Source organism: Malurus melanocephalus, unplaced genomic scaffold, assembly GCF_030028575.1.
Source record: "Malurus melanocephalus ecotype Western Australia unplaced genomic scaffold, MMel_1.1 scaffold_181, whole genome shotgun sequence".
Classification (NCBI taxonomy): domain Eukaryota; kingdom Metazoa; phylum Chordata; class Aves; order Passeriformes; family Maluridae; genus Malurus; species Malurus melanocephalus.
The window spans coordinates 561,252-574,021 of NW_026623413.1; the positions used below are offsets into that span (position 1 = coordinate 561,252).

At 48.8% G+C, this 12,770-nt stretch overlaps 1 protein-coding gene across 1 annotated transcript in view; it reads right to left on the bottom strand.

Annotated features, from left to right (window-relative positions):
- Window positions 1–12,527, bottom strand: part of LHX2 (LIM homeobox 2) — an 18,072-nt gene extending 5,545 nt beyond the window's left edge. Inside the window, exons 1-3 of the mRNA XM_057372917.1 lie at window positions 11,626–12,527; window positions 8,697–8,902; window positions 7,771–8,153 (exon numbers count right to left, since the gene is read on the bottom strand). Coding sequence (XP_057228900.1) covers window positions 7,771–8,153; window positions 8,697–8,902; window positions 11,626–11,853 — 817 coding nt within the window. The 5' untranslated portion in view covers window positions 11,854–12,527. The remainder of the gene's footprint in view (window positions 1–7,770; window positions 8,154–8,696; window positions 8,903–11,625) is intronic.
- Window positions 12,528–12,770: the final 243 nt, after the last annotated feature.

Genomic DNA, 12,770 nt, shown 5'->3' on the forward strand with positions numbered 1-12,770 from the left:
TGTTTTCCAGCCATTGCCTCACAATAAGCAGCCTGCAAGGACCCTGACCTGCCCCTCTGTGGCTCTTAAAATGTCAGCTCTGTTTCCTTTTCCCTCCCCTCCATTTCCACTGAGCTTTTGCTCCACTTTCTGTGCAGGACAGTAGCTGTCCTCAACTCCGTAAAGGGTTTTACTGGACTTGCTATCACCATAAATTGCACTGTAACACACAAAAAGAGCTGCACAATACGCTCCACTTAAATCTCAATGGAACAGACTAGTTAAAATCATAATTATTTCCTCCATCAAACTAAACCCTGTAGAGTACAAGAGAGACCATTAAATGGAACACTATAAAAGAAATAAAGTTTGCGGCTACCAGACAGCAAATTATGACTATAATCTGACTAGCTAAAGAAATAAAACTGTTAATGCAACATATTCACTGGTATGCCAAATGAAAAAAAGTTTTTAAATTATTTATGTGTTTGTATTTCCATTTTTAAAAAGGTGCTTGCAAATACCAGTTTGAATGATCAYTTCTGTCATATCCTTTTGAAATCAAGGAAAGACCCTGGTTGATACACTTGCAGAAATCAACCACGAGAAGAAGATCTGTGAGCAGGGAACACTGCAAAAATTATCAAGTAGTATTAAATGTTGAATGCCAAGCAAAATAATCTTACAGACCAAAAGTAGTYTTTCATTTATTTGTGCACAYAGTAAACCATAGAAAACCTCTTAAAATAACATTAAGTGCTGAGCTTAAATCYAATTAAAAAATAAGGGACATAACTGAAAATTAGCTGTGACAAACTCTCGTTAATTAGCTTTTCCTGTCCCAATATCTAAACCCTCCTTTTAATTTCCTATAAGTTTTATGTGAAGAGTAATGAGAAAYCATTCTCTCTGTTMTAYATGGCATRTGAAWAATGACAAAAAAAWTCTTTTAAAACCTGAATTGTTGGTGAATTTCTYGAGCACATGGATAGGTTTGTTTTCAGTTGTCCACTATTTCTGTTGAATTGTGACTGAGTACGTCTCCTGAACCTATCTTTATAGTGTTACTTGAACTCATGCTGTCCATCTGCGGGTCCCAGCCCTAGTGAAAACACTCCTATTCTGCAAGGAATGCATTAAAAACAAGTTTTAAAAAAAAACACACCAAGTGCACAGATTCCTCAGGTTCCCTAAAAAGGTTTACAGCAGCTGCAGTAGCTGCTTTACCAACCTCAGCCTTTCAAAACCTGCTAAAAAGATAAGACACAATATAGAGCAAAGCCTGCAAAAATTCAGCTCTAAGCCCAAAAACAGTTTGTTTAACAGATACGCCCAAAGTGTCCAAAACCTCGAAGTTTTCTGTGTTTCTGTCCTCCTATAATTTCAAAAGCAGTTAAAGAAATGGTAGTGCATACAGAAATGTGTGACTCTGTGCGTGTGTGTGTGCATGTGCTTACATTTGTATAAATCCTTTCCAGACCTCAGCATCTTGCGCCAAATTCCGGCAATAAGAAGCATTTCTGTTTGTTTTCCTGCAGCGTGGAAAACTGCAAGAAACTGTATTTAAAAGGTGTAAGATACTTAAAGGGAGATAGTAACAATGGAGTTGTAACAGAGGTGAATGGGATGTAGCAAAATCTTTTTAGGTTTAAGAACAGACACTTAGTTGCCCATCTGGGGTCATCATCCCATGCGCTCCCGTCTCTTCCATAGCTACAATTCCTGATATAAGAGCACTGGGATGAATAACTTAATAATGCTCACAGAAAATTCAGTTGTGGAAATGTAAAACCAAATCATGYTTGTTTTTAAAATGTAACCAATGCTTTTTAGACATTAGTAATGGAAAAGATTCTCTGTGTGTCATCTTGGAGGCTTTGAAACCCTCCAAGAAATAACAAGACAGAGACACAGAAGGAAATGCATCAAAATATCTGTCTGCAGGACTGYGGTCTGGTTCCTGTTAATGTGCAACAAAACAAAGCCTAGGGCTGCAAGGAGTTGGATTTTAACRTGTCCCATAGAGAATGAGATACAGTCAGAATCCAAGGATATAAAACTGATTCTAAACCCTCCCAGAAGGAAAGGACGGCATCAGCTTTTCATCAAGCCCTGATAGGACAAYGAAYAACTTACTCTTGGAATTTCTCATCRTTTTGCCTCATTATCTACTAAGTAAAAGGAATATTAAAATGACAGTAAACATTCACCATTTGAGAGTGGCAAAATGTCCCTGTCTATGCTGGAAGTTCCAGCACAGATTTTGAGAGTGCACGAGGGCGTGTGCTGCTCGTTGTCTTGCGCAAGTGGTTTGGCTACTCCCAGGCATCWCCCAATATGACATAAATAGTCCGAGCTGGTGCCAATTCTCTGCTTCTATTTGGTTTGTGGTGCCTGGCACCATCCTCAAAAGGCGATTTTATTCAGTCCATTATCTGCATCTCTCACAGAATCTGCAATGTCCATGGGTGTTGCAGGCACAGATACACAGAACGGGCAGAGGGTGTAAGTGGAGATTTTAAGAGCTGAGGAGTTTCTGCAAAAGGSATCAGGGTGTAAAACTAACACTGTACATGCTCCTCACGCAACCCTCTGCTTTTCAGGCACTATCTTCCTGTTCTTTTGTGGTGTCCTGTGTATCTCCCAAAGGAATTGCTGAACTATCCATATGTAACATTTCCATTCCATTGCAGAAYCTCAGGCTCCTGCTGGGATTTCAGAAATACAATTGGTAGAATTCCAGTCGAATAGAGGAGCCTTAAATTAACTCGCGTTTCACTCCTATTTTCTGATAAAACCAATTCTGAAGCAGTGCCAAGTGTCTCTTTTTTGACCCTAGAACATTTTTAAGGCCCTGTGCCTTTCCCCAGACCCCACAGCCAGGTCACTGCYCTCCTGCCTTGGCTGGTGCAGCAGCAGCAGCACTCACACCCTCAGCTCCATAAGGGCCACCTGCTCCCAGGATGGTGATATCCATGGACAGCATCACTACATCCMTACAGATTAAGATGAAAACATTTTATTTTGATGTCGGCAACCAAAATACCCTTTGCAGATTGATGCATAACACCTCCCTAAACCCAGCAATRGGAGCATAAAGCAGGATGTGCTTTTGTAGCAAACTCTTAAGAGGAGGAGAACTTGGGAGCATTGCTTCACCCTTAGATCACCAGAGCCCCCCATAGCTTGGGACTCGGGGCAAAGCATGTGCTTAATAGTGAGTAGGTTGCTAAGGATATGGCACATGAAGATGAGAAARACAAATTTCCTTTGGGGGAAATTTTATTCTTAGTAGTTTGTGTTTGACATGTTAGATTACACCAAAAGAAACAAAACTAATCCTGATTCTAAAGGAATGATGAAACRAGAGACACGTTTGGTTTGTGCGTTATCTCTCAATAGTGGCTCAGGAACATACACCCCTTTCCTTCAGTAATCGGAGTCAAAGGGGTGTTTTAACCTCCTGCTGCCTGGAGAGGGAACTTGTGATTAACTAGAGCAGGCAGGGGTGCAGCTGCATTTGTTGTTTGGTCAGAGTACAGAGGACTTTGTGGTGCCCACATCCTCAAAGGGGACAGAAGTGAGACAGAGCCCTCTGAGTGGTRCTTGGGACAGGAACTGAGATAGTCCTTCTCTCTGGAGGAAGGAGAAGACACTTGGACAAGGCAGGTGCCTGAACTTCTCACCACAGGAATTAAAAGGGGTGAAGCTGCGGCGCTGGGAGCAGGCAAGGTACCCGTGGCAGTTTCTGAGGTACCTGGTGGCACTAACAGAAGAGTGTCTCTGCCAAGCCATGGACACACGACAGCGCTCCCTCAACCCYGACATTTCCAGAATTCTTCTGAGGAGATAAAGCCTGGCTCAAGGAGCCCAGGCCGAGCACCACAAGGCCAGGAGGGAGGAGAGGCAGGACTAGAAKCCCGCTTCCTCCGGCCTTCCTCGGACAAAGAGCTGCGCGTCCGCTGCCCCCGGGGCTGCCGCAGGGCCGGGCCCCCTGGGCACGGTGCCCCCGGGAATCGCGGCCGGGCCGGGAGAACAAAGGGGCCGGCGAGGGGCGGCCGGGCCCGGGCCCGGCGGGAGGAACCGCCGCCAGGGTTTTTCCCCTCAATTAAGCCAATTGAATGGCGCTGAATGGCCGGTGCGAGTGCGCGGTCAGTCCCTGAGCGGCGCGATTAACCCGGGCAGCCCCGGCCGAGCCGCGCTCCTCGCTGCCCGCCCCGCCGGGGGAAGGGGCGGCTCCGCTTCCCCTGCCCGAGGGACCCCGGCCCTGCAGCCGCCTGGGGAGGGAGGGGAGCCGGAGCCCTGCCCCAGCCCCGACCCCAGCCCCGACCCCAGCCCCTGCCCCGGCCCCGACCCCAGCCCCAGCCCCCCGGGGACGGGCCAGATGCGCCCCGGGACCCCAAAGGTGACCACGGCCCGGGGGAGGGAGAGAAGGGGGAGAAGCAAGAGAAGGGGGGAAAGGAGTAAACTCTAATTTTCCCTAGGAAATCTCTGCAAGACATCCGATTTGAAGTTGCGAATCCCGTCTGCTCGCTCTGTCACAGTAGTCACMGGGAAGCTTCTTGTGAGCTTCTAATCCCAAGGGAAACGCGGAGGAAGGGAAACGAGGAGAGATTCGCTCTTCAAAACTTTCCAGGCTCTTCGCAATATTTTCAGGGGGAAAAAAAACAAAAAAAAAACCCAAAAAACCAAACAATTTTGACACAGCCACTGATGAGGGGAGTGGGCAGCCCCGAGCCCTGCCGGGAGCGGGGTCGGTGCCTCGGCAGTCACCTCTCCCCCGGCAAAAAAAGCCGCCCCCAGCCCCGGTCCGCATCCCCCGAGCACCTCTATCCAGCCTAGAAATTCGGACACCCTCTCAGCGAAACGCTAGGCATCTTCCTGCTAGCAAAGGAAGCATTTCTTAATATCTTGGCTCTTTGCACAATTATGGGTATTTTATCAGCTCGTCGTGCCCCAAGTTTGCGCAACACATCTGTCATTTTCCGGGATGTTTTAGTGTCTTAAAGCCAGACTAGATACAAATGAATAAAACATAGCAGGCTGTGGGAGGTTTGGGGTCTAATTCACAAAGGGAGTATTCAGAATTCTTTACAGGTGCTTCTGTGTTCAGCAAGCTTTCAGCCATTGATTTACTGACCTAAAAAACCCATCAAACTCCATTCCAACAAGTGAAGGAGGAAATTATGATCACAGGAACACACTTAAAAAAAAAAAAAAAAAAAAAAAAAAAAAAAAAAAAAAAAAAAAAAAAAAAAAAAAAAAAAAAAGAGAGAGAAAAGAAAGAAAAAGAAATCTTTTTGAAGTTTCAGCATCCTTCTAAGCTATTTTCCACTTGTCAGACTCTATCCACATCTAAACCCATCATCCCCCTGCAAACGGAGTCTCGTTTAAGTAGGAAAAAAAAAGTCCATCTAATTCGTGTTGCAGTTGAATATTTGCTGCAATTTGCAAAATAATTTCAGCCTCGACTCTGCCAAGTTTATGGGTCCCCCTTTTCCCACCACCTCTGGGTGTAGATTTATTTATASAAAGCATTCTACACAAATCACCAGGAATATATCCCCTCAGAGGACAACCTTGGGCATTTCCAGTGCACTTCTGAGAAGGAAATTACAAGTTCCACTAAAAATAAAACAGAAACTATCACATTTTTAAACGGTTTTCCTTTTAAAGGCACAAAATCGAAGGYTTTGCAATAATTTGCTTGTTTGTGGATTTTACATCAACAAGCAACCCAGTCTGATTTCCAAGATCAATGGCACTTATTACCGCATAAATTAGTCGATTATAGGTCTAGTAAATAGTTAAGTAGATAAATAGCTTAAGCAAAGAAGCCAAAGGTTACTCAAGGAAGAKCTCTAAAGATTCAGTTGCCGGCTCTAAACAAAGACTAAAAGACAAAAAATTCGGAGGGCAATTATTTCGTAAACGAATTTTTCAAAATGCAGTTAAAGGCGGTTTATTTAGGAAGTCAGGGAGCAGTGGGGCTTTCTCAGGCTGTGCTCCCATCCAGGACAGATGCCGCTGATTCGGTTTACAGGTCCTTTGAATCTGAACATCTGCCCTGCACAGGGAGACAGCGGAAGGACAATTAAAAGCTAATCCTTCCGAAGAGTAGACTTTTTAAACGGGAAAGATGAATATTTGATGCAYGTTTTAAAGCTGAACTGTTACTCTCGAGAACACTACATCCACCTTTCATCAAGCTTCGCCAGGGACTACTACCGCTTTTTGCACGATTTCCAAATTATTCAGCAATTAGTTCAACCAATAATAGTTGGCAATTTTGTTCCCGAGGTGCGTTTGCCGGTTAGAGATGCGCCTTTTCTCCCTGTCGTTTTCAGTACAAACCACCCCATTTCGTCGCTATTGTTACTCCCTTTAGGCGCAAAGAACCCGCAGCCTCCCCTTTCCCGGGCTGTTTCCCCGTCCCGCAGCCCGAGTTCCTCGCCACCCCGGCACTTCTCGGCCTCTGTGAGCGCCTTCCTCCCCCCGTTCCTCCTCCTCCTCCCCGCGCAGGCGGAGCGGCAGCCGCCCGGCGCAGCTGTCGGGGCGCGAAGATGCGGTTCCAAACAAACCGCAGCAAACTTGGCCTTTACCGAACGCCCTCTCCGGGAAAAAAATAAAACCGTGTTAAAGACAAATCTGCGCCCTACAGGACACGTCCGAACCAGGTAGGTTAAAAGAGAAAACAGGCTGGGACGAGCGGAGGAGCGCAGAGAACACGGAGGCGCAGAGCGACGCAGGGAAACGAGTTCGGTGCCCAGAGTCTGGCGGGACAGCCCGAGAGCTCGGCTCGCCAAACGCTGGGCTGGGGCAAGCCCGCGTCTGCCGTCAAGTTCTCGAATAAAACCAACATTTAAGAATTTTGTTTTGTCCAAGCAATTTTTTCCCCGTTGCATAGAAGCAGCAGCGCAGGAAGCCCCCGGGGTGGCAGCGGTTCTGGTGGCAGCTACACGGAGAAGTGGAGCGAGGGGAAAAGGGGARAGGAGATGGGGGGCCAGGAGATTGCTCGAATTCCTTTGCCTGTAAAATTACAGTGCTGTGGCAGTGGGGAGGTTAAACGAGGAAACACGTCGGAAAGTTTGCTGCCGGGTCCGGAGAGCCCTGGCTGCTGCCGGGTTCGCTGCCGTTCCTCCTGCCGGGCTCGGTTCAGGGCAGGGGCTGTGCCCCGGGGCACCAGATGGGCTGCAGAGGGGATGCTGAGAGTTTCCCGACTCCTCTCCCAGTCACRTCTCATGAACAAAACTCCAGCGGAACTTGCCCCCGTGTCAGCAGGCTCCGTGCTGCCCACAGACACCTGCTGCCCGCAAACACTGCCCGGGCACACCCCGTCCTGCACCCCCGGCTGCCTCCCGCTCCAGGCCCTTGGGAAATGGCCACTTCCTCTCTCTCTTTCGTTCCAAAACCTTGGCGTGCAAGAACTCACGACAACGTTGAGTAATTCACCCATCAGCATCTTTAGAGTGTAGCCACTAAAGAAAATTCACGGGTCTCTGAAGTGCTAACCTAAAATCTCTGGTTTCCAGATTTTATTTCGGGCTGCACTCCCCCTTCTTCCCCCCCTTAAYCAGATGACCTTGCTTCAAAACATTTTATTTCCAGCTGAAGTGAAAAATGCTAACATATTAGCTTCTGTAATTGCAGTTTGACAGCACTTGATCTCAATAATTATGCTGCAGCTAAACTATTATTAACAGTTTAAGCTAAAACAAACGGAAATCCCCCTTTGGAAGTGAACAGAAACAAACCATTTGAACTGTTTTGGGGAAGGTRGGGGTCTCTTACCTGCATTGTAGGCTGCCAGATCTGCTCCAGGCCCTGGGCTTTTTCTTTTCCTGGGTCTCCCCTTCTGGACAGTCCCCACGCCGTTGTAATAAGGCAGTCCCAAAGTGTTGGCAGAGCCTGCTCCCAAAGCCGGGCCCTTCCCAGCGGCTACATCCGAGTGATTGAAATGCACCTGGTACTCCCCCTGGATGAGAGTCTCGAAATGGAGGCGGCAGTACACCAGATTGTCCTTCATGCCAAAGTGATCGCCAGTGGTCAGCATYTTGTTGCAAGTGGTGCAAGTGAAGCAGTTTAAGTGATATACCAAATCCCTGGCCCTCATGACCATCTCGGAGGCAGAAATCCCCAGGTGACATCTCGCACATCTCTGCACCGAAAACCTCCTGCAGAACAGAAAGGCCAGAGGAGACGGTGAGAGGCGCATTCCCCCCCACCCCGTCCGAGCCCTGGGACCGCCACCTCGGCCGTGGCAGCGGCACAAAGCCGGGACGTTTGCGGAGCACGGCCGGGCGGGCACCCCGGGACGGGAGCGAGGGGAGACTCMGTCCCGTTTCCCAGCTCACAGCGCAGCTCCTGCCCTGCCAGACCCCACCAAGAAAAGGCACCGACCCCCRCYCCGCGAATWCCCGCACYCCCGGGCCGGAGGAGGCACMGGCGGCGGGCGAGGAGCGGCCCCGGCCCCGCGGGCAGCACAGGAGGCMGAGCAGGGCACGCCTGGTGAAGGCCCAGGAGCCAAAGCTGGGGGGAAACTGTGCCACTCTCCCGGCTACACGGGATTGATCCCCACCACGGGTCTCTCTCTCTGCAGTGGCAGGTTTCAGGAGAGCACATCCTGCCCCACGCACCCACGAACCCCTCGGCACTTTGGTCAGGACGGGTGTGCTCCGCGGGGGGAGCGGCGGGCAGTGCCCCGGTCCCGGCTGTACCTGTAATAGTCCTCCTTGCAGTAGATGCTGCCGTCCTTGCTGAAGCAGGTGAGCTCGGACTCCAGGTTGAGTTTACATTCACAGCACTTCAGGCAGCGCATGTGCCACTGTTTGTCCACAGCCAGGAGGTAATAACGGTCGGAGATTTTCCCCCCGCAGCCGGCGCACAGGGCAGCCCTGTCACTGCTGATGGAAGGCATGGTCTGCTGGGGACAAACAATTACAGACCGTTAGCGACAGGGAGAAACTCTTGAGCGCGGTTGGGCTCCCCCTCCCCCTGGCCGGCCGGGGCCGCTCTCCTGCGGAGGAGCGGGGGCTCCGAGCCGCCACCCCGAGCGGCCCCCGCCCGGTCCCCAGGGTCCCGCCGCATCCCACCTTCCCGGGAGGAGGCGGGGAAGCGGGAGAGACAAACAGAAAACCACCCTGGCTTTTAGGGGAGGTGTCCAGACCAGACACAGACACCAGAACTTTTTTTTTTTCTGGTGAATTTTCTCGTCCCAAACCAAGAAAAGRTGCTGTTCAAGAAACAGACGCAATAATAACAGAGTAGGGCAAATCGCAGATAGTTAATTTTAAAATTTATTATTATGGATATACTGAGAGTGTCTGCACAGTTAATGCTCTRTGAGTGCGTGTATGCGGAGCGTGTCTGTGTGTGTATTTTCTAGCTATAAAATTCCGAATGAATTACGATCAAACCCTCAGTAGTCACAGWGCTGCAGACACAGCTCTCTGCAAGCTGGTTCCAAACAACACGGATCGCGATCTGCTGTGACCCAAAGCGCTAAAGGGATCAGTAAATAAAGCCGCGAAGGAGATGAGCGTTACTAAATCCGAGGTGCAGAATGTTTTATCACGAAAACGAAATAGCGGGAACCGTGTGGGAATGAGAGTGGGTAAAAACGAACAGAGCACTTTAGATTATGCTGGGATAAACGTGAAAGCAATAAAACTAAATATAAGCCCTATATAATTTAATAGTTTAGTGTCAAATCGCAATCCAATCGAAACCCTCAAAAAAMCCCAAATTCATACATATCCTGTCAACTTCTGCCGAACAAGAAAGAGGGAGAAATATCGGAAGCGTTTAAGAATGCTTATTTATTTCAGCAGACACCTTAATACAGCATTCGGGAGAGGAGGCTCGGTAGAGCAGCGTTTGGGGCAGACCTTGCAATATGGTGCTTTCCACTTCGGTCCCAACTTACTCTTCCCCCCTTCGCACAAAAGCCCACGGCAGATCCGTTCTTGTGCAAGAGAACGCGAAACATTTCCTTACAGCTGTGACCAACACGCAGTTTGTTTTGGTTCGGGGCGGGGGAGAAGTTGTTTGTTTGCTTTTACCTCCTCTAGAGCCTTAAATCCTCACGCAAACGAAAAGCAAAGACAGCTAATCGGGGAAATCGAAAGGAACCTCGGCTGATTTTCCAGCACATGCCAGACCCGTTGCTTTCATCCTGTGCTTGCGGGGATCACAAAATCCCATGGCTGTGAGCACTCCCGTTTGCACTGCACCATTCCCACTAGGAGAACTCCACACAAATAAAACCCTGGCACTCCACTGGTGTTAGTCACAGGAACCCACTGGTAGCTTGTTTCTTTAAGGCATTAACTGAACTCCGAGTAGGGATCGTTTTATAACCAAAGTAGTTTCTTGTAAATCCACTTTAAATGTAATAACGATTTTTTCTACTTTACTTTCCCAGTAACAAAAGTATTCTGAGACCTAGAAAAGGTACTCAAGAATCCAGTATTCCAACCCACTATTTGTTATATATACAYGTGTATCCGTATAGATTATATATGGTTATATGAAGCTATCACACCACAATATTTATTCCAGCAAAGAACATTGGATGTAGTTTAATTGCACGGAGAAATATTAACTTTTTTTAAAGAAAACCAAAATCGTTTAGATTAGAAATTGCATCCCACCCTTACAGTACAAAGGCCGTTTTCCAGGAGRTATTTCAAGATTAAATAGTCGCACTGTCACCTTTAAGCAAATTTCCACATAACATTACAAAAAAGAGCACATACTGATGAAGTTTGAAAACCCGAGAACGAATCTTCCTTGCATATGCCTGTATCAGTTTACAAGAACGCATTTAACCAGTGTACGAGATAATTTCACTTTAGAATTATACTTTCTTTTTTTAAAAATTGTATACATAAATTGTTCAATCATTTAAGACACTTCAGAAATTTCTTCCACTTTGCCAGCTTAACACTAGTTAGACGGATGCATGTTTTTATTATATAAATGTATTCATATACAAGGACTACGCATCAGCAGACAGAAGATAAAATGTGGTAAAGTTATAAAAATTCGCATCCATCTCCCTGAGACATATCTTCTAGTTCTGCTTGCCATGTTTACAAACCCACATATTAAAATTATTTTTAAAAACCCAGAACTTAAAGACACTCAGATTTGTTTTTTTCCTTCTTAAATGCTATAAACACTACCTCCGTTAAGGCATCCTACCTGAAAAATAACACAGAATTGGATTCTTTGGTGTGTTTCCATTCTGTAGACAAAAATTCGCTGTGCCGAAATGTTACCGTTATAAAAGCACACTTTGCCTCTTCCTAAAAACTTTGGAAGGCTGGACAGGCTGGGGGAAGGGAAGGAGTTCTCGGACGCTACCAAAAGGCTGGTCTATCTTTCTGTTTTCTCGCAAGAGTAGTACTGTTCGTTTCACCCAAGTGTTACTATTACTATGCACATTATTAATAATTAACAGTTTCATGCCTTTCCCCACGGTTTCATTTAATCTTTTGGGGTGCCTKTATGCTTAATTTTCTTCTGATTTAGTATTTTGCATACGTTTCCCCCCGATCTGTTATTTTAGGGGAAAAGCTGTATCTGTGAGGGGTTCGGTATGTTTAGGGGGGTGCATGACTCTCCCATTCCTTCGGCTCCTACCGTTTCCGTCTCTCCCCTGTCTATAGCCGAGCTGATGGCCGGTGCTTCGCTTTTGGTTCTCCGATCCATCTCGTCGATGACCCCGTGCATCTCCGAGCCGGAAAGACTGTGGAAAAGCATCGCTGAGGAAGCAGAGGAGGAGGGCCCGAGTTGCTGTTGCTGCTGACAGTTGTCGGGGTCCCTGCAGGAGCCCAGAACTCGCATTAACCGGAGCCCTCCCCCATGCATCTAGGACGGCCGCCCCGTCTCTCCTTGGGCACCGGGTTTTTCCCCCGGCAGAGCTCTCCGGAGCGCGGCGCAGGCACTGATCCGAGGTTTCAAGGGATGGGGTGCAGAAAAGGCGGGCGAAGGGGATGAGGGAGAGGGGATAACTGGTGGTGTAAGCTTCGGGGCTTGGATCTAGTCTGCTGCGCGGCCCCGGCACATCCCTCTAGGAGGCTTCTTCAGTGCAGGGCTCATTGCCCCAGGTGCAGTCCCAGGCTTTATGCTCTGGCCCAGCTGGCAGAAGGCTGGGCACGCTTACGGTTGGGAGGGATTAATAAATAGTAGAAATATAAAAAAAAAATTAAACCATCTTCGGTGAGAAATAAATAAGAATTAGGAAAAAATTATGACAAGCCCCCTACATCGTACTGTGCGAAATTTAGAGGAGGAAAGGAGAGGGAGGCTGCAGCAGGCGGAGAGCAGGCTGGTGCTGCAGGGACGCTGGGGCGGATGCCCACCGTACGCGCTCACAGTCCAGAGGGCTGGCAGCGGCGGCAGCTCAGGGGCAAAGTTTGCTCCTTCCCCCGCTCCTCCCCCAGCCCGCTGGAGCTCATTGGGAAAAGAAAAAGCCAAGGGGAAGGAGGAAGAGTTGGACGGGCACCAGATGGGACGGGCACTGGCGGCCCCCCTCTGTCCTTAAAGCGGCGCGGCCCGCGGGGCSCGGGGCGGGAGCGCAGCCGGAGCCGGAGCCGCCGCGGTGCCCGAGCGGCGCGTCTGCAGCGCGGGGACCGCGCGGAGCTCCGCGCCTTTTCTACAGCCCCTCTGACATCATGTCCTGCCCCTCCGCCATTGGCTGCGCCGCGCCCGGGCCGCCGGCATGTGCTCGGGGCCGGGCGGTGTCCCCGCGCTGTCCCCGCGCTTTGCCCGCTCCGTGCCCGCCG